Genomic DNA, 24,125 nt, shown 5'->3' on the forward strand with positions numbered 1-24,125 from the left:
TGCAAAATCTGCTCTCTCAAAATTTCGCCTTTGAAGGCCTTCCACTTACTGAAAACAATCCTCACCTGAAACAACATCCCAATCCATTCATTCCAGATCCTTTTTCATTTCCTCAAAATTAGCCTTTCACCAATTGAGAATCTCATCCCGAGGCCCAGACCTAACCTTCTCCATAATTAGCTTGAAAGTCGTGGCATTATGATCGCTGGACCCACTTCTATCACCTCTCGTTCCCCAATGAGAGATTGCATATGAGAGCTTACTCACATGATGTCAGGAGGCTTGTTGGTCACAGGGCGAGGAGGCAGGTTCGGTATCAAGGGCGCAAGTGCGGACTGCAACTTACCAGCATCACGGTTCAAACCTGTAGAAAAGAAAATCAAGATCCAGCTCAGATCATCAGTAGGGTTTGAGAAATCATTGCTTTGTGGGAAATGAGGCCACCATACTCTGGAGACGTAACCAGACATCAGGCAGCAATGAGTGCTCCACCTCTCCGCCCGCTCCCATGATGCTCAATTCCCCTACTCTGCAAGAATCTGTCTGTGTCTTAAAGCCGCGACTATTTCCATAGGCAGAGAATTCCACAGATTCACTTCCTTCTGGGTGTAGCAGTTCCTCCTCATCTCAATCCCCTGAATCTTGAGGCTGAGTACAAAATGCCTTTTGAGCATTATAATTGTACTGGTTTTCACCAGTAGCTCATTCCAGATTTGGGCAACCCTCTTTGGTGTGTTCCCTGACACCTTAAACCAATGCCCTATTGATCTCGAATCACCCAACCAGCAAAGAGACATCGGGTTGTATCCGTGCAGTCAGATGATAATAAACCTGTACTTGGCCTTGAGTCTGCGGCTGTCGGAGAATTGGAGCAGCTTGCAAAGTGCTGGAGGAGCTCGGCAGGTCACACAGCATCCAGTTCAGGCCTGACCCTCCACCACCTTCTCTGGGAGACCTCATCTGGAGAACTGTGAGCAGTTTTGGGCTCTTCGTTTAAGAAAGGATGTGCTGACGTTGGAGAGGGTTCAGTGAAGATTCACAAGGATGATTCCGGGAATGAAAGGGTCATCACATGAGGAGCTTTTGACAGCCCTCAGCCTGTACTTGTAGAAATTTGGGAGAATGATGTGTAATCTCATTGAAACATTTTGAAGAAAGGAGTGGACAGAGTAGATGTAGAAAGGCTTTTACCCACTAGGACAAGAGGGCACAACTTCAGGATTGAAGGGCATCCACTTATAACAGAGATGCAGAGGAATTTCTTCAGCCAGAGGGAGGTGAAATTTATTGCCATAGGAGATTGTGGAGGCTGGGTCAGTGCCAAGGGGGCGGGGGGCATCCACAGGCATTTCCGCCCAAATGAGGTGCTGTGCTCCACCATACGGTCACAGGCATCCCTGGCCGTCAGCTCCACCTTGCTCCCTCATGCGTCAGTAGTGTTTAGGTTGACGCACGCTAATGACTCTCTACCTGACCCTGGCCCACCACTAGTATGTGTCAAGTGTCAGTAGTGTCTAGTGACGCTTGAGGCAATAAAAAGAGTGTCCTCGTTCCTTATCTCATGTCAGAGGGGTGGATGGCGTTAATGACAGGTAGGTTCCTGCCAGAACCCCCCTCCCACTGCTCCAACCCCCCTCCCCGCTGAACGAGGCCCCCTCAAAATCGCTAATGCCCCCCTCTAACATATGCTTTGGCACCGACCCTGTGTTGAGGCTGGGTCATTGGGTATATTTAAGGCAGAGATTGATAGGTTCTTGATTAGCCAGGGCATTGAAGGATATGGGGAGAAGAGCAGGCAGTGGCGCTGAGTGGTGAATTGGATCAGATCACGATTGAATGGCAAGGCAGACTCGATGGGCTGAATGGCCTATTTCTGCTCCTATCTCTTGTGGTCTTACAGAGTCGGCACCCCCTGAGCCCTCAAGTTCCTCCCAGCTTGTAGAATTCTTGCAGAACAAGAATTTATGCAAAGCGGAATCTCGATAGAGAATTAAAATAAACCAAAATTAGGAGGAATGTTGGATGACAACCATCGATAATTAGTTTGTGCCCTTCACAAACTCTGTACATGAAATCAGCAAGTCAGCCTTGACCACAGTGTATAGAAACAGGACCCACCACAATGCTCGTGTGGATTACGTGTCACTGAACCAGTACGGTTCTGCCTTTATAATAAGCTGCAGAGCTCGTTCTCTCGTTAACCAAGGCAAACTGTGCAATGCTGCAAACCTCCCCTTCCACCCAGGCTTTGCGCTCGACACACCTCCAGATTTAGGGGACTCTGTACATGGGGAGGTGGGTACGGGAATAGGCAGCCCCTAAATAACCTGCTACGAAGCTCTGAAGCCTCTTGCACTGCATGGTGCTGCGGGTCCCTTTGGCTTAGACTCTTGCTGCTTTCACCTTGATCACCCCAGTCTGTCAGTGCCTATTCATGTACATGCCAAGCAATGCAAAAAGTGCTGGACGAATTCAGCAGGTCAGACGACATCCATTAAGAGCAAAAGGCAGGTGTGTCAAATATCAGGCAGATGTCAAATAGAACATAGAAAAATACAGCACAGGACTGACCCTTCGGCCCTTGATGTTGCACTGACCCATATATTCCTTCTTAAAAAAACGTATGAGACCCTCCCCACCCTGTAACTCTACTTTTCTTTCATCCGCGTGTCTGTTTAAGAGTCTCTTAAATGGTCCCAATGTTTCAGCCTCCACCATCATTCCTGGCAAGGCATTCCAGCATCCACAACTTACCCCTGACATCTTCCCTAAACTTCCCTCCCTTCACTTTGTACACATGTCCTCTGGTGTTTGCTGATCCTGCCCTGTCTGTCCATTCTATCTATGCCTTTCATAATCTTGTAGACCTCTATCAAGTCTCCCCAAGACTTTACTCTTGCTACGCTCCAAAGAGTAAGGTCCCAGCTCTGCTAACAAGTCTTATGAGATAAGACTTGTTTCTCAATCCAGGCAACATCCTGGTAATGAGGTGACCAGAACTGAACACAATACTCGAAGTGTGGTTTCACCAGAGATTTGTAGAGTTGCAACTTGACCTCTCAACCCCTGAACTCAAATCCCCTAATGAAGCCCAGCATCTCATAGGCCTTCTTAACTATCCTATCAACCTGTGCAGCAGCTCCCGGAAGGTATAATACTGGAACGTGCTCACAGAGCCTTGCGTAGAAGACCTATTTCAGGTCAAAGTCCAAGACCTGTTTTGGTTCGTTGCTTGAATTATTACGACAGAGAAATAATTTTACGAGTGGCTATTAGAAATGCACAACAGAGAAAATCACCCTTGATGATTCAAAATAATCGAGTTTTCTTCTATGCGGATTTGAGTCAAGAGATTATGTTCCAACGACGGGAATTCAATCCTGCTAAAGAGTTGTTGTGGAAGCAAGGTTATAAGGCAACCTTTAGATATCCAGCTGTTTTGAAGGTTTTTCAAGATGGTTACCAACCAAAGTTCTTTGATTCTCCAAAGGAAGCTATAGCATTTGCTCAAGAGCTGCCAATCACTCAGTTTCAACAGAGACATAGTCCGCCGCGATCTCCAAGGAGACAAGAGGAATGGTCGTAATGGTGATTCGGCAGTTGGAGCTGATTAAAAGAAGAGTTGTCCTTTTTTTTTCTAATGCTTTTTTTTAGAAAGGGATATTAAATAATGATGATGTAAGTTTAAGATGAAGTGAGGGTTGAGGGAGAGAACTGGATAGGCACTATTTCCTGAAAGTCATCTGCTACGTGTGAGTTATCTCACACCCATTTTTTTTGGGGAGTTACCGCATTGCGCGGTTTAGACAGGAGGGGGTATTTTTAACCTCCTACCCGGTTTTTTTTCCTTTTTTTTGTATTATTAGATTAAAGAGTGAAGGGTTTTTTTTGTTTAATATAAAAAAAAGCATAAGAAAGTATTTGATTGTTTAAAAAACTAAAAATTGATGTGTTTTTTTTGGTAAAGTTTATTCAGTAGATAAGGAATATCTGAAATTTAAATGTGAATGGGATGGATAAGTTTTTTTTATATTTTTTCTTTAACTTTAAGGTGAAAGGAGTGGTAATTCTGGTGTATATTATTTTGCTATTTTAGTTATAGAACGAAGGCAATAATGGTGAAAGTTATAAATTGAACTGTACAATTCTTAATGAGGCTTGAATTTTGTTTGTGGTTTATGCTCCATTTGTTGAAGATATAGATTTCGTTGTAGATGTGTTTTTATTATTTGGATATCTGAATTTTAACGTAATGAGTGGGGATATTTAAATGTGGTATTGGAGCTTTTATTGGATAATTATTCAAGAGTAAAAGGGAAAAATGGTGGAAGAGTACTAAAATGGAATTGTACAATGCTTAATGAGGTTTGAATTTTGTTTTAAGATGGTGGTTTTTGTGACTAATATGATGATAGATGTGAAGTTAGTTGATATTTGGTGAAGGTTTATCTCTATAGAGAAAGTTTTTTTTCATCTTTTTTTCATGTTACAATTTTTTTTTAAGAATTGATTATTGTTTAAGAATTTTTGATAGATAATGTTACTAACTTTACTAATTTTTTATATTAAGTTTGAGTTAAATATATATTTCATCTTCGTTTGTTAAATATATGCATTTAAGTTTGATTTAAATATGTTTTTACATCTGATATTTTAGTATTAATTACTTTTCTTTTTGTTAGTATTTTAATTGGTTATGTTTTTGTTTTTTTTTGTAAGTGGGTTTTTTTTCTCACATATATTATTAACTTTATTAATTCTTCACTTTATTTTGGGGGAAGGGGGGGTTGGACTAATTTGAGTTGGGTTATTAATGTGTAATAATTATTGGGGAGGGTATAGTTTATTTAGATTACTGATATTGTATTGTAATTTTAATATTTATTCTTAATTTTTTTAAATGTAATTCTATATGTTATTCATGTTATAAAATCTTAAATAAAGTTTAAAAAAAAACCTGTGCAGCAGCCTTGAGGGATGTATGGATTTGAACTCCAAGGTCCCTCTGTTCATCCACACTCTTAAATAACTGACCTTTAACCCTGTACTCAACCTTCTGGTTTGTCCTTCCAAAATGAATCACTTCATACTTTTCTGTATTGTAATCCATCTGCCACTTTTTTGCCCAACTCTGCATCCCTGTCTATATGCTCTTGTAACTTTTGATAACCGTCAGCTCCATCCATAACTCCTCCAACCTTTGTATCATCCACAAACTTACTGACCCATCCGTCCGCCTCTTCATCCAGGTCATTTATAAATATCACAATGAGCAGGGGTCTCAGGACAGATCCCTGCAGCCCCTCCACTAGTCACCGACCTCCAGGCAGAATACTTTCCTTCCCCTACTACTCTCTGCTTTCTACCTGCAAGCATGTGTTTTATCTACACGACCAAGGTTCCACTGATCCAGAGCCTCATGACTTTCTGGATGCTTCTCTCATGGGGGACCTTGTCAAATGCCTCACTAAAACCTTGTAGACAACATCTACCACCTTACCCTCATAAATTTCTCTTGTTATCTTCTCAAAAATCTTAATTAGGTTCATGAGGCATGACCTTCCCTTCATAAAGCCACGCTGACTATCCGTGAGTAGACTGAACCTCCAAATGCTCATAGATCTTGTCCTTAAAATCCTCTCCAATAGTTTACACACCACTGACGTAAGGCTCACCGGTCTATAATTCCCAGGATTCTCCCTGTTACCTTTTTTTAAACAAAGGGGCTAATCCTACAGCACCTCCCCTGCGGCCAAAGAGGACTCAAAGATCATGGCCACTGCCCCAGCCATCTCTTCCCTCACTTTCCACAGCAGCCTGGGGAATATCGCATCCTACCCTGGGGACTTATCAATCTTCATGTTTTTAAGAAGATCCAACACTTCCTCAATCTCCACACTGTCCAGCACACAGGCCTGTTCTGTTCCCACCTCACCTTGATCAAGGTCCTTTTCTCTTGTGACTACAGAAGCAAAGTATTCATTTAGGACCTTCACAATCTCCTCCACCTCCAGGCACATGTTGCCTCCCTTATCCTTTAGCGGCCCCACTCTCATTCTCGTCATCTTTGGGTTCTTCACATGCACATAGAATGCCTTGGGGTTCTCTCCAATCCTACATGCCAAGGCCTTCTCATACCCCTTTGAGCTCTCCTAATTCCTTCCTTAACCTCCTTCCTGGCTCCCATATACTTCTCATGAGCCCTCTTCCTGTTTCCTGCTTCCTGTATCTAATGTCTGCTTCCTTCTTCCTCTTGACCAGCTGCCTCACCTGTTTCGTCAACCACGGTTCCCTTTTCCTACTATCTTTTCTTTGTCCCAGTGCAACAACCTACCCTGAACCCAGCACAAGTGGACCCAAAACTTCCTCCACGTTACTTCTGTGCTTTCAACCTTAAAAATCTGTTTGCAAATCACTCTTACTAGTTCCTGCCTCATCCCTTTATAATGAGCCCTTCCCCAGTTAAGAACTTCCCCAGTTTGACTGCTTTTATCCTTTTCCATGGCCGTGCTAAAGCTCAGCGAGTTGTGGTCACTCTCACCAAAATGCTCCCCCACCATGAGGTCTGCCACCTGACCAGGTCCATTTCCCAGCCTCTCCTCTCGTCGGCCGGACCACAGACTGTGTCGGGAATCCTTCTTGGACACACCTGACAAATTCAGCCCCGTCCATCTCTCCTGCAGTCAGGAGGTGCCAGTCAATATTAGGGAAGTGGAAATCACCCATAACTACAATTCTGTTTTTCCACCTCCAGTTCAGGTGCAGCCCATCCTTTTTGTACAGGTCAGACCTTCCCCAGAAGAGATCCCAATGATCCAGAAATCTGAACCTTTGCCCCTTGCACTAACTCTGAATGTGTGGTGGGGGATGCATGGGACGGAGGAGCTCAGGCCAGCAGGTAAGTGATGGATACAAATCAAAGCGCAACGCTGGAGAAACTCAGCAGGTCAAACAGCGTACTCTATGTACCAAAGTTTCGGGGTTGAGTCCTTCATCAAGGTATGGGCAATGTGCAAGCAGGCACCGGGACAAAATGGTAGGAGCTGGGGGAGGAGTGCAGTCTGATTCGGGCGCCTGCCTGCATGTTGCTTATACCTTGATGAAGGGCTCAAGCCCGAAAAGTTGGTTATATACCTTTATCTTTGTTGTATAAGGTTCACTGATGGACCAGCTGAGTTTCTTCTGCAGTGTGTTTTTAACTTCAACCAGCCTTGCGTGTTTTACAGGCGGATACAAGTAGAAGGACATGGTAATTCTGCCTGGCCCGTAGCAAAAAGAATCTCAGAGTTGGACGTGATGTCATGTATGTATGTACTCTGACAATAAATCTGAACTTTGAATTGGAACAGGCCATTCTGCCCACTTTGTTTGGGCCATCCATGCTACCAAATTAAACTAATCCCATCTGCCCACCTACCCTCCATCCCCTGCCTGTTCATGTATCTGTCTAAAGCCCTGTTCAATGTTGCTATTATCTGCTTCCACCACTGATCATGGCAGCCCACCCCAGGCACCTACCCCTCACAAGGTATAAAAACCTCGCCTCATGAATCTCCTTTAAATCTTCTCCCTCTCACCTTAAACCCTCTGCCTCTTTTACATCTTTTTCCGCTGATTGGTTATAACTTGTACGTCCTTGAATTGAGCCACGGGGAATATCCTTCTGCGACATATGAGTCCGTCTGAAAGTTCCAACTCTCACTTTACAGATTAGAATTGAAAATATAACAATTTGACCAATTATAGTGTAGAAAATATAACAAGAGTGAAACGCAAAAGTCTGCAGAAACTCTGGTTGGTAAAAACACACAGAAATGCTGGAGGAACTCAGTCGCTCTTTTCAGTATCCATAGAAGACAAAAATATATTGCCGACTTTTCGCTGGCTGGGGCAGGAATCCATAGAACACTGCAGCACAGAAACTGGCCCCTGTCGTCCTTCTAGTCTGTGTCGAACCTTTTTTTGTTGCCAAGTCCCACTGACCTATACCCAGCCCATACCCCGCCATACCTCGTCCATCCATCTACCGGTCCAAGTTCTTCTTAAATGTTAAAACTGAGCCCGCATTCACCACCTCAGCTGACAGCTTCTTCCACACTCCCACCATTTTCTGAAGAAGTTCCCCCTCATGTTTTGCTAAACTTTTCCCCTTTCACCCTTAACCCATGTCCTCTGGTTTGTATCTCACCCACTCTCAGTTGAAAAAGCCGACCTACATTTACTCTGTCTGTTCCCCTCATAATTTTAAATATCTCCATCAAATCTCTCCTCATTCTTCTATGCTCCAGGGAATAAAGTCCTAACCTGTTTAACCTTTCCCTGTAACTCAGTTCCTGAAGTCCAGGCAACATCCTAGTAAATCTTCTCTGCCCTCTTTCTATCTTATTGAGATCTTTCCTGTAGTTTGGTGACTAAAACTGCTCACAATCCTCCAAATTTGGCCTCACTTTAACATAACATCCCAACTCCTGTACTCAGTATTTTGATTTATGAAGGCCGAAGTACCAAAAGCTCTCTTTACAACCCTATCCACCTGTGATGGAATTATGTATCTGTATTCCCAGATCCCTCTGTTCTACCAAACTCCGCAGTGCCCGACCATTCACCGTGTACGTCCTTTCTTGTTCGGTCCTTCCAAAATGCAACACCTCCCACTTGTCTGCATTAAACCCCATCTGCCATTTTTCAGCCCATTTTTACAGCTGGTCCAGATCCCTCTGCCAGCTTTGAAAATCTTCCTCACTGTCCACAACGTCTCCAATCTTAGTGTCATCTGCAAACTTGCTGATCTAATTTACCACATTATCATCCAGATCATTGATATAGATGACAAACAGCAATGGTCCCAGTACCGATCCCTGAGGCACACCACTCGATCCCTGAGGTACCACTGCCAGCTGGGGAAGGAACCCAGACCAACAAAAGGTGTTAATTGGATATGATAAGGGACGAGATAAGAATTTATCGTGTTTTTGTGAAAGGAGATGGAATGGAGAGACAGAGATAGGGAAAGGGGACGAGGGAAGAAGGGTGGGGAGGAGTTTGAACGAGAGCCAGGGAAATTGATGTTAATGCCATCTGGTTGGAGGGTGCCCAGTTGGAAGGTGTTGTCCCTTCGATTTCTGTGCGATCTCAGTTCTTACCTCATCCTTTATCATATCCAATTAACACCTTTTGTTGGTCTGGATTCTTCCATCAGCCAGCATTGACTGAATTCTGAGAGTTCCTGAGATTCATGCTTCTAGCTTAGTCCTTGAAGAAGGGCTCAGGCCCGAAATGTCGGTAATATATATTTGTCTCCTCTGGACGCTGTGAGACCGACTGAGTTTCTCCAATCTCTGTTTTTACTACATTCTCAGTATCTGCAGATATTCACACTTTATTCCTTCTGCTTAAGGTTCTCAAGAAAGCAGTGTCAATCTTCAAGGACCCTCACCACCCAGACGATGCTCACTGCTACCATTGGGAAGGACTGAAGACGAGGACCCACGGTACAGAAACAGCTTCTTCCCCTCTACCATCAGATTTCTGAACAGACAATGATCCACTCCCAAAACTATCTGGACTACACCTTGTCCCCCTCAAGGAGTCCATCCCCTTCTCTCAATTTCTCTATCTCCGCTGCATCTGCTCCCAAGACGAGGTCTTCCAGTCCAGAGCCTCTGAAATGTCTGCCTTCTTCCACAAACATGGCTTCCCCTCCACTACTATTAACTTGGCCCTCACCCGCATCTCCTCCATTCCCAGCTCATCTGCCCCAGCCCCTCCCCTAGAAACAATAAACACGGAATCCTCCTCGTCCTCACCTACCACCCCAACAGTCTCTGCAGGACCCCACCACCAGACACATATTTCCTTCTGCTCTCCTCTTAGCCTTCCTTAGGGTCCACACCCTCCATGACTCCCTTGTGCACTCATCCCTCCCCACCCATCGCCCCGCCCCCCTGGCACTTTCCACTGTAGTCATAGGAGTTGTAATACCTGTACCCACACCTCCTCTCTCACCACGGTCTGAGGTCCCAAACAGACCTTTCAGGTGAAGCAACATTTCATCTGTTTCTCCAAAGAACTCATTTACTGCATCTGGTGCACCCTCTGTAGCCTTCTCTACATTGGAGAGACCAGTCACAGATGAGGAGATCGTTTCGCCAAGCACCTCCTCTCCGTCCACAACAAAAGCAACCTCCCCGAGGCCAACGATTTCAGTTCTGTCACACTCTCAAGCTCACATGTCTGTCCATGGCCTTTCACGCTACCCCACCCTGACCACCCGCAGATTGAAGGAACAAGACCTCATTTTTTGTCTGGGCACCCTCCAACCCCAGGGCATGAAATGAGTTCACTGCATTCCATTAATTAGCTTGCCTTTTTCCTCCCCTCCCGCCCTTTAATTAGTCATTCCAGTTCCTACTTTCTCTCTCCATCAAGCCTAGACTCCTCCCCCCCACCTCCTGTGGTCCTCCCCCTCCCCCAACCTATCCTTTTGTTTGGACATCTCTCATGATTCCCCACATCTCGATGTGTCTCGACTGTTGCTACATAAAGACACTATTTGACCTGCTGAGTTTCTCCAGCATCTGTTGTGTTTTTTCATTGTCTCTTTTTATCCTCTTTTGCATTTTTTTTAATGGGGCATTTATGGAAATGTAATTTATGGCCATTTTTGCACCTGCAATATGTAGTAATGCTGTCGCAGAACAACAAATTTCACGATATTTGCTCCTACCATATAAATTCTGATTCTGATCCAGGCTCCGATCTGCAACGCTTGTACCCTTCCTTCTATCAGATTCTGCTGCTTATCTCACATCAGCTGATGCTCACACCAAAGGACTTGTTTCATCCTGCGGTGTTGACCAGCCATTCTCAGCCTTTTCTTGGCTATAGCTACCCCCCTCGAGGATTCTGCTCGAAGTTGATGGGCCCCCCTTCCCTGTGAAGCACTCAAGTTTTGGCCTCCTACCCAACCACACACAAAAAAAAACTCATGAAAAGTATTTATTGTGCACAAGGAGAGCAGCAAACAGGGCTTTTTCGAGAATGTGCTGTGGCCCGCCATTGAGAATGGCCACCTTAGGCTCAAAGACGCTGAGAAAGAGTCCGGATGCAAATACAAGAAGGTGAACTGGTTGGTAGAAATGGGGAGAGGTGCACTGGTTCCTCAGCAGCCTTTCCTGACCAAGGGGGCAGCTCTGGTGAGACCACATTGTGTTCAGTTCTGGTCACCTCATTACAGGACCTCTCACCCTTAACTTATGACCCATCGTTCGAATCTCCCCTACCCTCAAGGGGAAGAGCTTATTCACATCTACTCTATCTATCCCCCTCAGAATTTTAAATACCTCTATCAAATCCCCCCTCAACCTTTTATGCTCCAATGAATAAAGACCCAGTCTACTCAATCTTTCTTTGATGTAATAAGGAAGTTAAAAGCTCAGTGGATTCCAGATGTGAAAGATTGTGAGTTTGGATGCAGAGGTCAGAAGACAACAGGCAACCCTGCTCGAGGAACTCAATGATCTGATCAACAGAAAAAAATGGTCAGCATATCTGTCTGGAACCCTTCATCGAACCCTTCATTAGACCACAAGACAAATGAGCAAAAATAGGCCATTCAGCCCAGTTAGTCTGCCATGCCATTCAACCTAATCCATTTTCCCACCAAACCCCACTATCTGGCCTTCTCCCCATATCCTTTGATGTCCTGGTTAATCAAGATCCTATCAATCTCTGCCTTAAATACACCCAATGGCCTTCATAACTGCCTGTGACAACAAATTCCACAGGTTCACCACCGTTCTAAGTGCACGTCCTTCAATCCTGAAGGGGAGATAGGGTGTGTAAAGCAGATGGGGGAGAGGTGGGGTAGGGGCCTATGTGGGATCGGTGGACCAGGGAGAAGTGAAGGATGGCAGACAGGCAGAGGATTATCCATCGCCAGTGAAAGGGGGAGAGAGAGGCAAGATAGAGCAAGAGGTCAGGTGGAGGAAGATGAGTCCCACAGGAGGGACTGGGGGATTAGAAGAGAAAGGCTACCGGTGCTGGGATCGGAAAAGAGATTGGAGAAGAGAAGGCTAGAATGGTGGGATGAAGGGATGGAACTGAAGGAAGAGGTGGGGAGAGAAAGAGAGAAAGAATCCAGCAGGAGAGATTGTCTCAGCAGATGAAACAGCGTTAGTGGAAGAGAGATTGTGGACAACCCAAGAAAGGACGTACACAGTGAATGGTAGAACAGAGAGATCTGGGAATACAGATACATAATTCCTTGAAAGTAGCGTCACAGGTGGACAGGGTCATAAAAAGAGCTTTTGGCACATTGGCTTCATAAATCAAAGTATTGCGTATAGGAGTTGGGATCTTATGTTAAAATTGTACAAAACATTGGCGAGGCCAAATTTGGAGGATTGGGTGCAGTTTTGGTCACCGAACTACAGGAAAGATATCAATAAGATAGAAAGAGGGCAGAGAAGATTTACTAGGATGTTGCCTTGAGGGGAGATTTGAGAGAGCTATTTAAAATTATGAGGGGAACAGACGGAGTAAATGTAGGTCGGCTTTTTCCACTGAGGATGGGTGAGATACAACCCAGAGGACAGGGATTAAGGGTGAAAGGGGAAAAGTTTAGGGGGAACTTCTTCACCCTGAGAGGAGTGGGGGTATGGAACGAGCTGCCAACTGAGGTGGTGAATGCGGGCTCAATTTTAACATTTAAGAAGAATTTGGATTGGGATATGGATTGTAGGGGTATGGGGAACGTCACAGGTAGATAGGGTCATAATGAGAGTCTGGGTGCAAGTCAGTGGGACTAAAGAGAATAATAGTTTGGCAAGGACAAGGAGTGAGAAGGGCCTGTTTCTGTGCACTAGTGTTCTAGTGTTCTCTGGTTTTGGCCCGGATCCCTTCGTCGAGGGAATCAGCAACTTGCATGGTTGCTTGGTCTAACCTTGTGAGTTTGCTGCTTTCCTGGACCACACCTTGAGAGGTATGTGGGAATCTGCCCCTTTGCTTGGGATTCAAGAAGCAACTTTCAAACAGACATGCACCAAATATCAGGGGACTGAACATCAGCGGCAATGGCAAGAGCAGTGAACTCGAGCCCCGGTCCTGTTTTAATTCAGATGCACGTACAGCATGGTAACAAGGCTCTTTCGGCCCCCAGGCCCATGCCACCCAATTACACCCAATTGACCCTACAACTTACAACTCCTGGTACGTTTTGAACGGTGGGGAGTAGTGGGGGGGAAATCGGATCACCTGGAGGAAACCTGACTTGGGGAGAACATACATATGCCTCGCAGACAGCACGGGATTCGAACTCGGGTCACTGCCACTGGATTAGCGTTGCGCTAACAGTGCCGCCCAAGGTTTGTGGCAGAAAACCTTGTCCTTGTTTCCTCTGGAGCCACTTACACGGGTGTGTCAATTCAATGTTGACACATAATTTAATTTAGGACATTTGATCTCTGTATGCCAGAGTGCAAAAAAAAAGCACCTGGGCAGCCAGTTTGGAGTATTGCGAAGTGTATTACACAGTAAAAAAAAACAGTTGAGTTCTTGATAAAGAAATAGCAATTTCAGTCCTCTCCCCCAAGTCCCTATCCCACTGCTTCCTTTCCTTCAGATCCCCACCCCTTCCCTCTCCATTCGGAGAGCTACCCTCTCCCCATCACTTCTCAGCCATTTTCTCTTCTACCCTCCCACCCGTATCCAGCCACAACCTCTTCCCTATCAGTCTATCTTACTGCATCTGCCCAGTTCCTCCTTCCTCTCCCCACCTTTTTTAAACAAGAGGAATAGTGTTCAAGAGTAAAGAGGTGTTGATGAGGCTCTATGGGGCTCTGGTGAGTCCCCATTTGGAGAACTGTGTGCAGATTTGGGCCCCCTATCTTAGAAAGGATGTGATGTTGCTGGAGAGGGTGCAGAGGAGATTTACCAGGATGAATCCCAGAATGCAAGGGCTAACATACGAAAAGCGTTTGGCAGCTCTTGGGTTGTATTCATTGGAGTATGAGAGGGAGATCTCATAGAGGCTTTTCGTATTTTGAAATGTTTAGATACGGTGGATATGGGTAAGATGTTTCCCTTGGTGGGTGAATCAAGGACAAGGGGTCATAGTCTGAAAATTAGAGGTCATCCATATAAAACAGAGATTAGGAAGAACTTCTTTAGCCAGAGGGTCATGGATCTGTGGAACTCACTGCCGCATACAGCAGTGGAAGCCAGATCACTGGGAGTGTTTAAACAAGAAATAGACAAGTATCTCATTAGTGAGGGCATCAAGGGATATGGGGAAAAGTCCAGAAATTGGAACTAGTGTAGAGTAGCTTAGTGTAGATTTATGGAACATACTTGATGGGCTGAGTGGCCTGCTTCTGTACCTTTGCCTTGTGATCTTGTGAATTCAGCAGGTCAAATGGTGTCCTTTCTACAGCCATGTTAAAAATGCATAATCAAAGATTCAGGCTTGAGCCCTTCATCAAGGTACGAGCAAAATGTAGGCAGGCGCAGAACAAAAGGGTGGGGGAGGGGGTGGGGAGGAGCACAGGCAGGGGGTAAGGAAGGGCAAGTACACTAGTAAGCAGGGGGGAGGGGGGATGGCTCTGTGGATGGAAAGAAAAGGGGGTGATACTGGACACTGACCGGGAGGTCGCTCCATTGAGCACCTTCGCTCTGTCTGCATCAGTGACGGGGACCTCCCAAGTGGCCAACCATTTCAATTCCTCAGCCCACTCTCACGCCGACACTTCTTTCCTGACCGGTCAAACCACGAACACCCGTAACTTGGAGCAGCAACTCCTAATATTCAATCTGGACTCTCTCTTGAACCAGCCGGCATTAACATTGACTTCTCCGGTTCCTGCCTGCCCACTCCCCATTCTCCCACTCTTGCTCTGTCTCCTTTCCTCCAGATCCCCATCCCTTTCCTCTCCATTCACGGAGCCTTTGCCACTCCCCACTTCCCTGCTCGCTGCTGTGCTCTCCTTCCCCCATCCGCCTATTACCTCCTGCCTGTGGGACCATGCTCCCTCCCCCACCCTTCCCCTCCCACCATTTTGTTCGGCGCGCCTGCCTGCATTTTCCTCGTACCTTGACGATTGGGGTGGCCCAGTTAGCGCAACCTTGTTACAGCGCAGGTGATCGGGACTGGGGTTCGAACCCTGCACTGCGTGAGGAGTTGGTACGTTCTCCCCGTCTCTGCGTGGGTTTCCCCCCCGGAGGGGATTCTGGTTTCCCCCACCATTCAAAACGTACTGGGGGTTGCAGGTCAATTTGGTGAAATTGGGCGGCACAGGCTCGTGGGCCGGAATGGCCTGTACCGCGCTGAATGTCTACATTAAAATTAAATTTTAAAATGTAAAATGGCTCAAACCCGAGACATTGGTTCTTTATCTTTATCCTTGCTGCACATGGTTTGACCTACTGAGTTCCTCCCATGTCGTGTTTTTACCTCAAACACGGAGTCTGCAGGCTTTCCTGTTTTACTTCTATACGGGTGTCTGTCTGGTTCTGGTCCTACCTTGACGAAGGGTCCAGGCCCTTCCCATGGATGCTGCGTGACCTGCTGAGTTTCTCCACCATGCCTGTGCGTCGTGCAGAAGGTCGGTGTCTGAGTGGAACTTGAAAGCCTGCAGACGCAGTTATTGTAGTAAAAACACCAAAATCCTGGAGGAACTTGGAGGGGGATGGGGTGGGGGTGCTAAACTGGAGGATTCAATTTTTAATGTTATCTGGTGGGAGAGGGGGCGGTGCCCAGAGATGACCCATTTCAATTCCCTGCCCCATTCACCTTGCCGACCTGTCTGTCCACCGTCTCATGCTCTGCCGGACCGAGACCACCTGCAAATTGGAGGAGTAAGACCTCAGATTCTGTCTAGGCACCCTCCAACTGTGATGGGCGTGGGGTCAGTGGGGGATGGGGTCAGTGGAGAGGAAGCTGGGGGGGGGGGGTCAGTGGAGATATTAGATGCTTCCCATTGACTGAGTGCCCCAGTTTGGTCAGGTTGAGACTGAGCAGAGGGGGGAAGGGCCACAGACCACAGGGCTGACATGAACGGTCCCGGACAGACGGTGACGGTTCCTGGTAATCGGAATGCTGGGGAAGGGGGGAGGAGCAGGGCACTTCAACCACAAACATGTTCACACACAGATGGAGGAAGGCAAGCCCCAGCATCAGTGGCCCAATACAGGATGCAGGGCTCTCTGGCCGGAAGCAGACTTGCCTCTGCTGTTGTTCCCAGCCTGCTTCTTGATCCCCCCCAGCCTGCAATCAACCAGACCCATTGATTCATACTTCCCCTGTCTCTGACCAGAACGTGTTGACACTCCCTGCACATTGACTTGACTTCAAACGTCAGAGACGAGTGTGGGGTTACAGTAGATTGTGGAATCAAACTCTCTTGCAATTTCCTACATTAAATGCAGAACATCAATATTCTTGCTACACTGTCTAATCCCAGACTCCTGGGGTCAGACACAGAGTGAAGCTCCCTCTACCCTGTCCCATCACACACTCCCAGGATCAGACACAAAGTGAATCTCCCTCCGCACCATCCCATCACATACTCCCCGGGGTCTGACACAGAGTGAAGCTCCCTCTACCCCGTCCCATCACACACTTCCGGGGTCAGACACAGAGTGAAGCTCCATCGACACCGTCCCATCACAGAATCCTGGGACACAAAATGCTCTCTCTACACTATCCTTGCCACACAGACATCAAGTAAAGGTCCTACTGCATCAACCCAACGCCTGATGGGTGTGGTGGGGAAGTGGGAGTTTGCATTGTGGAGAGGGGGAAGTGGGGTTGACCCCTGGTGATTGGGTCAATTGCCGAGCCCCTTCAGGGAGATGACGCAGGTCGTGTGCCTCTCGCTATCTCTGGTTGGACCATTTTTGAGGGACCCAGACTGCACTCTCGCCTGGCCCCAATCCTTCCTGCTGTCACCCATCTCACCAAAACTAGCATATAGCAGAGTAGCTATTTCACCCAATTAACTATAAACCCTGGTGCAATTTGAAGGGTGGGAGGAAATTTGATCCCCTGTGGGGAAAACTGACACTGACATGGGGAGAATCTACTCCTTACAGTCAGCGCGGGATTCGAACCCTGGCCCTGGTCGCTGGCGCTGTAACAGCGTTGCGCTAATCGCTTACACTAACTGTGCATGTAATTTAAAAAAACACCTGTTATTTTAAGAAACATTTGGTATTTTTTAAAAAATCCTTAGCTTCTTTCCAAATTTATGTGGATACGGATCACGGGAAATCCTAGAACAATTCACTTCCTCACCAGTGACGGATGTGGCAGTGGATCCGAACCTGCGGCCCAGGTTGAAGTGTTGGATTACCTGGTGGTAAAACAGCATCAAATGGCTCACAACTCCAGGAGGGGCACCCACGCATACCTGTGGTCGGGGGACCTGCGCGTGATGCTGGAGGCCTGCTCATGGTAACCAGGTATCGGAACCGGGATTCGAGAGGCTGCTGAGTGCAAGAAGGGCTCCTGAAAGGCGCCGGAGGCTTGATGAACCCTTCGGCGGTTTGGCTTGAACAGGAGTCTGTGCAGCTGCAGAGGCTGCGGGAGGTGAATCCACGGACACTCGGAGTCTCTGAAGGGACTCCCTTTTGCTTCTCGTTCTCTCATACTGTAATGGGCAACGGGTGACACTAATGGGGACTTTTTGTCTACCTTAGGCAGGCAGAAGTTAAAGTATGTTCAATTTTTAACAATAAAAGGAACTTGAACCTTGGAGTGACTGTTACGCAGTGTTAAAAAAACAAGTTAAAACACAGAAATACTGGAGGAACTCAGCCAGTCTTTTCCGTGCCCCCCAAAATAAATGCAATGATATTTGGGGGGCACATGATAAATTACTGATGTTTCGGGCTTGAGCCCTTCTTCAAGGAATAAGCCAGAAGCAGGAAAATCTCAGCAAATCTCAGAATTCAGACAATGTTGGCTGGGGGAGGAATCCAGACCAACAAAAGGGGTAAATTGGACATGATAAGGGTCAAGGTAAGAATTTATCATGTTTGTGTGATTGTAGAGAGGGTTAAGGGAGAGAGACAAAGCTGGAGGAGGGCGACGGGGGTGGGGGGGTTACAGGTTAGGGGTTTTAACGAAAACCAGAGAAGTCGACATCCATGCCAGACGGTTGGAGGGGAGGGAATTGAAATGGGTGCCCCCTCCCAGGAGGTCCATGCTATTGCAGTGTACAGAGCTGAGGCGCCCAACGAAGGGATCTCCCAGTCTCTCCGACGAAGATGAGGCCACAGCGGGGATCACTGAATGAAGATAAAAATCCAAGGTATTTCTCCTCATCGCCTCACAAAATTACCAGCTGCTTGGATCTCGCTGACGGTTGAATATTTTTTGGCTAACTGGAGCCACTGGTTTCTGCATGGCTCAGCTGATGTGTCAGCGGACTGAGGCTGCACTCTTTCATCATATTTCTTTGGCACTTTTTTTTGTGCGATCTCGAAACACTTCACAAGCTGGGACACAAATAAGAGGAACATCTCACCAACCAATCTCATGAGGAACTGCAGTTATTAATAACATCACTATTTCTCTGCCCCTTCCCGCTTTTAAAATGACAATTACAGAAATTGCTTGTACCGCAGGCAGGCAGCCCTTTTGAAATCTCCCCCTGTTCAAATGTTCCTCCTGAGTTATCTGATTTGCTCAGTTTGCATTCGAGCTGACACTGAGACATTTGAGGGTTGCACGGTACAATGCAAGGCTTCCGCAAACTGTGGTAAATTCTTATTAACCCATGCTGAGCCCATAAAGTAGCCAGATGAAGCAATACGGCACAGAGTTTTACAGCATGGATACAGACCCTTCGGCCCAACTTCTCCATGTGTACTGAAGCTTGGAGAGAATCATATGGACCTGACGAGGCTCACATGTACGCGCGCACACACGCGCATGCGCACACACACACACACACACACACACACACACACACCTTCAAGGTATGAGCAAAAAGCAGCCAGGTGTCTGAATTAAAAGTAAAAGCAGAGAAATGCCAGAGGAATTCAACTGGTCTTACAGCGTCCAAAGGAGGTAAAGGGCTCTGGCCCGAAATGTCGGTCATGTATCTTGACCTCGTATGGACGCTGCAAGACCGGCTGAGTTCGTCCAGCATCTGCAGACTTCTGTGTGTTTCACACTCCCTGAATTAAAAGGCTGAGGAGAAGGGAGGAAGGGACAGGGAAAGGAGCACAGACCAACAGACAGAAGGGGTTAATTGGATAGGAGGAAAGGTGAGAATTGATAGGGGAGGAGGAGGGGGGGCGGGCATTGGCTCTATGAAAGGAGCAGACCTTTTGCTGTGCTCCTCCCCCTGCTCCCCCAGCCTTTTAATTCAGGCACCTGCCTGCTTTTCACTCCTTCTTTTAAAAAAATAATTAAAAGTTTTACAAAACATATACATACAAAATGTTCTAACAAAGAAGGACCCCCTCTCCCCACCTCCCACCTCCCACCTAAATTACCCCCTACCACCCACCTCCCCTGAGAGCTAAAAAAAACTGGGATTAGTGAGGGATAAAATTGGACCCCTTGTAGATAGCGAGGGTAGGCTGAGTGAGAAGTCTGAGGAAATGGGGGAAATTTTGAATGATTTCTTTGCCTCGGTATTCACTAGGGAAAAAAATATTGAACCAGTTGAAGTAAAGAAAAATAGTGGGGAGGACATGAAGCATATAAGGATAACCGAGGAGGTAGTGATGGCTGTGTTAAAAAAGATAAAGATGGATAAATCTCCGGGACCGGACAAAATATTCCCTAGGACACTCAGGGAGGCTAGTGGACAGTTAGTGGGGCCATTAACAGAGATATTTAGGATGTCACTGGCCACGGGGGTAGTGCCAAAGGATTGGAGGGTGGCGCATGTGGTTCCTCTGTTTAAGAAAGGGTCCAAATGTAAACCTGGGAATTATAGGCCCGTGAGTCTGACGTCTGTGGTGGGTAAGTTGATGGAAAGTGTTCTGAGGGATGGTATTTACAAATATTTGGAGGTACAGGGATTGATAGGGAGTAATCAGCGTGGTTTTGTCAGGGGTAGATCATGCTTGACAAACCTGATTGAGTTTTTCGAGGGGGTTACAGAAAAGGTTGATGAAGGGAAAGCTGTGGATGTTGTCTATTTAGACTTTAGTAAAGCTTTTGACAAAGTTCCCCACAGGAGGTTAGGAAAAAAGGTGGAGGCATTAGGTATAAATGAGGAGGTAGTGAAATGGATTCAGCAGTGGTTGGATGGGAGGTGTCAGAGAGTAGTGGTAGAAAATTGTTTGTCCAATTGGAGGCCGGTGACTAGTGGAGTTCCTCAGGGTTCGGTCCTGGGTCCACTATTATTTGTTATATATATTAACGATCTGGATGTAGGGGTGGAGAATTGGATAAGCAAGTTTGCGGATGACACAAAGATTGGTGGTGTTGTGGACAGTGAGGTAGATTACCGTAGATTAAAAGGTGATTTAGGAAGGCTGGAGGTGTGGGCTGAGAAATGGCTGATGGAATTTAATACAGATAAATGTGAGGTGCTACATTTTGGAAAGGCAAATTTAAATAGGTCATATACATTGAAAGGTAGACAATTGAGGAGTGCAGAGCAACAAAGGGATTTAGGAGTGATGGTAAATAGTACCCTCAAGGCTGATACTCAGGTAGATGGTGTGGTGAAGAAGGCATTTGGAATGTTGGCCTTCATAAATCGGAGTATTGAATTCAAGAGTAGGGAGGTTATGATGAAATTGTACAAGGCATTGGTGAGGCCAAATTTGGAGTACTGTGTATAGTTTTGGTCACCAAATTATAGGAAAGATATAAACAAAATAGAGAGAGTGCAGAGAAGGTTCACGAGAATGTTGACAGGATTTCAGGGTCTGAGTTACAGGGAAAGGTTGTGCAGACTGGGGCTTTTTTCTCTGGAGTGTAGAAGATTGAGAGGGGACTTGATAGAGGTGTTTAAGATTTTAAAAGGGACAGACAGAGTAAATGTGGATAGGCTTTTTCAATTAAGAGTGGGGGAGATTCAAACTAGAGGGCATGGTTTAAGATTGAAGGGGGAAAATTATAAGGGGAACATGAGGGGAAATTTCTTTATGCAGAGGGTGGTGGGGATGTGGAATGAGTTCCGGCAGCCGTGGTCGAGGCGGGATCATTGGTTACATTTAAGGAAAGACTGGATCGTTACATGGAGAGGAGAGGACTGGAGGGGTATGGACCGGGTGCTGGTCAGTGGGACTAGGAGGGTGGGGATTTGTTACGGCATGGACTAGTTGGGCCGAACTGGTCTGTTCTGTGCCGTAAGTGGTTATGTGGTTATATGGACTGCGCGGAACTGGGGGTGATACCGCACAGTGGGGAGATGAGTTAGTCTGGTGGGAACGCCAGTCATTCCGAGGCCAGGACTCCGATGACTCCGATGACTCCGATGACGCGGGCCCCTGACGCCAGCCCTTATAAGCAGAGATGCTGGTGCCTTAATGCAGTCTTCGATTTTGACTCCTCGTGTTGACTCCTCTTCCTTCCACACTCGTCGTAGGGTAAATCCTACACTGGTGACCCTGACAGGTCCAATCGCTGGTTGGACCCGAAGATGATTGACCAGGATGAGCCAGCGACCACCCACTTGGTCTCACTCAGGCTCCCAACGTTCTGCGCGTCGCAGCCACACGTGTGGTTCGAGCAGGCCGAGGCTCGGTTCGAGCTTCACCACATCACCACCCTCTACTTCTACATGTGCACGCCCTCCATCCAGGCACAGCGACAAGGGTCATAGATTTCTGATGGCAGCCTCCGGAGCAAGGCAAATACATGGCTTCCAATCCGTATCTCCGCGCCACCCAATTGCTGCATATGGACAGATTGGGATACAGATCCCCGTCCGCCCTAATGAGCGAGATGCTCGCTTTGACCAAGGGCTCCAAATCTTCCCTGCTCTCTGAGTAGATCTTCCTGGAGCAGCTGCTGAGGATCTCTGACCTTTGCTCACGGTCAAGGACTTTAGCAACCCTGAGAGGGTCGCGGCCCGGGCGGACATCCCGTGGAGAGTGAAGAAGGCCACCAGCGCCATCGTAGACCATGTCAGCAAGCCCCACTAACAACCCCTGGTGAGATGAAGGCCAGAGGAGAGGCAGGTGGACCCCCCCAGGACAACTGTGCTACTACCACCAGAAGTGGGGTATGGAGGCCAGGCGATGCAGCAGCCACAATGACCACTCCACCCTCCTGAGAAAACTGTGCACCCATCTGAGGGAGTCCGGGAAACACCCTGGATAACCTTCATTGACGGCTGCAGCGGTTAGCCCACGTGATGGCCTCCTCCACATCTGGACTCGCTGTCGGGCAGGCATTTCCTAGTCAATATGGGCGCAGAGATAAGCGTCCTACCCCCCCCCCACCCCACCATCTGCAGGCCTCAACACCTGCATGGTAAACAGGGCCCAGCACTGAGGGCAGCCGTCAGCTCCTCCATCCGGACTTTAGTGACCCGCTCCATCCCCAATCAGTTTGGCAACAGCTGCTTTACATCAACCTTCACCCTCATAGAAGTGATGCAACCGCTCCTGGAGGCTGACTTCCTTCATGCCCACTGCTGGTCGACCTCAAGGGATGGTGCTTGGTGCATGCCAGAACTTTTTGGACTCTGCCTCTGGGGGAAGCCAAGCTACCGGCCCCCCACCTGGACTCTATAACACTTTCGGGCAATGAATTTGCCCACATCCTGGCAGAATTCCCATCAATTGCGGTGGTACAATTCTCTGTGGCCGTGCCAAAGCACAGGGTAGGGCATCACATTCTGATCAAAGCCCCCTTGCTCCACGCCAGTTCCCTCCTGAAAAGCACAGCTCAGCAAAGGAGGAGTTTAAGAAAATGGAGGAGCTTGGGATTACGAGGCGCTCCGATTGTCCCTGGGCCTCTCCCCTCCACATGGTGCCCAAAACAGTGAGGGGTTGGAGGTCATGTGGCAATTACCACTGCTTCAACGAGGTCACCACGCCCGACAGATATCTGTGCCCCACATCCAAGACTTCGCTACCAACCTGCATGGGGCATGGGTGTTTTCCAAGGTGGATCTCATCCAAGGGCACCACCAAATCCAAGTTCACCCCAGGACAGTGGTTATATGGTTGTATGGTTACTGCTTGGTGTGCCAACATCACACATAAAACCACTTATTTAATATCCAAACCCATACACTCCAAATATAAACTCCACATTTTAACAAAAAGAGATAATTATTTTGCAAATTATAAGTTATCTTTTCCAAATAAAGGCACGATTGTAATTCACTATGTCATCTTTGCATATTCAATTCCACAGGAGAGGGAGAGCAGCCTGATGTCTTGGTACATGTGGGTACAAACGCCATTGATAAGAAAAGGGAGGAAGTAATGAAAAGGGATTACAGTGAGCTGGGACGAAAGCTGAAAGACAGGAAGGCTAGGGTGGTGATCTCGGGATTACTACCTGTTCCAAATGCAAGTGATGAAAAGAATGTAAGGATAAGGAAAATGAATGAGTGGCTGAGGGGCTGGTGTACAAGGCAAGGATTTGGCTTCTTGGATCATTGGGATCTCTTTTGGGGAAGGCATGATCTTTACAAGAGGGACGGGTTGCACCTAAATCCAAAAGGTGTCCACAGTTTGGCAAGTATGTTTGGTATAGCAGTGGGGCAAGGTTTAAACTAATTTGGCAGGGGTATGGGAACCAGAGTGATAGGGAAAAGGGTAGGGAAGATAAAGTAATGGCCAGGAAAAGTAAACTAGGAAAAGTAATGTTGGGAGGAGAAAGTAAAAAATCAGATGGTGCAGTGAGTTTTCGGGTCAATGTTAGTGTTAAGAAAATTACCAAGAAAAATAGTGGGCAGAAAAATCAAAAGAAAAGGTTACAGAAGTCACTAGATATTAAAAGGACAAAGAGCATAAGGGCACTTTATCTGAATGCCCGTAGTATTAGAAATAAGGTTAGTGAACTTGAGGCGCAAATCGGTACCCATGTCTATGATTGGGTCGCCATCACGGAAACATGGCTACAAGGTGATCCTAAATGGGAATTAAACTTTCAAGGGTATCAGGGGGTGCAAAGAGATAGACAGGATGGTAAGGGAGGT

At 47.0% G+C, this 24,125-nt stretch overlaps 1 protein-coding gene across 3 annotated transcripts in view; it reads right to left on the bottom strand.

Moving 5' to 3' along the window:
• Positions 1-24,125, bottom strand: part of LOC138735676 (FYN-binding protein 1-like) — a 181,813-nt gene that overhangs the window by 106,378 nt on the left and 51,310 nt on the right. For all 3 annotated transcript variants that reach the window (XM_069883876.1, XM_069883866.1, XM_069883884.1), the window contains exon 3: positions 268-364. In XM_069883876.1, coding sequence (XP_069739977.1) covers positions 268-364 — 97 coding nt within the window. The remainder of the gene's footprint in view (positions 1-267; positions 365-24,125) is intronic.

The sequence above is a fragment of the Narcine bancroftii genome, chromosome 1, assembly GCF_036971445.1.
Source record: "Narcine bancroftii isolate sNarBan1 chromosome 1, sNarBan1.hap1, whole genome shotgun sequence".
NCBI lineage: Eukaryota > Metazoa > Chordata > Chondrichthyes > Torpediniformes > Narcinidae > Narcine > Narcine bancroftii.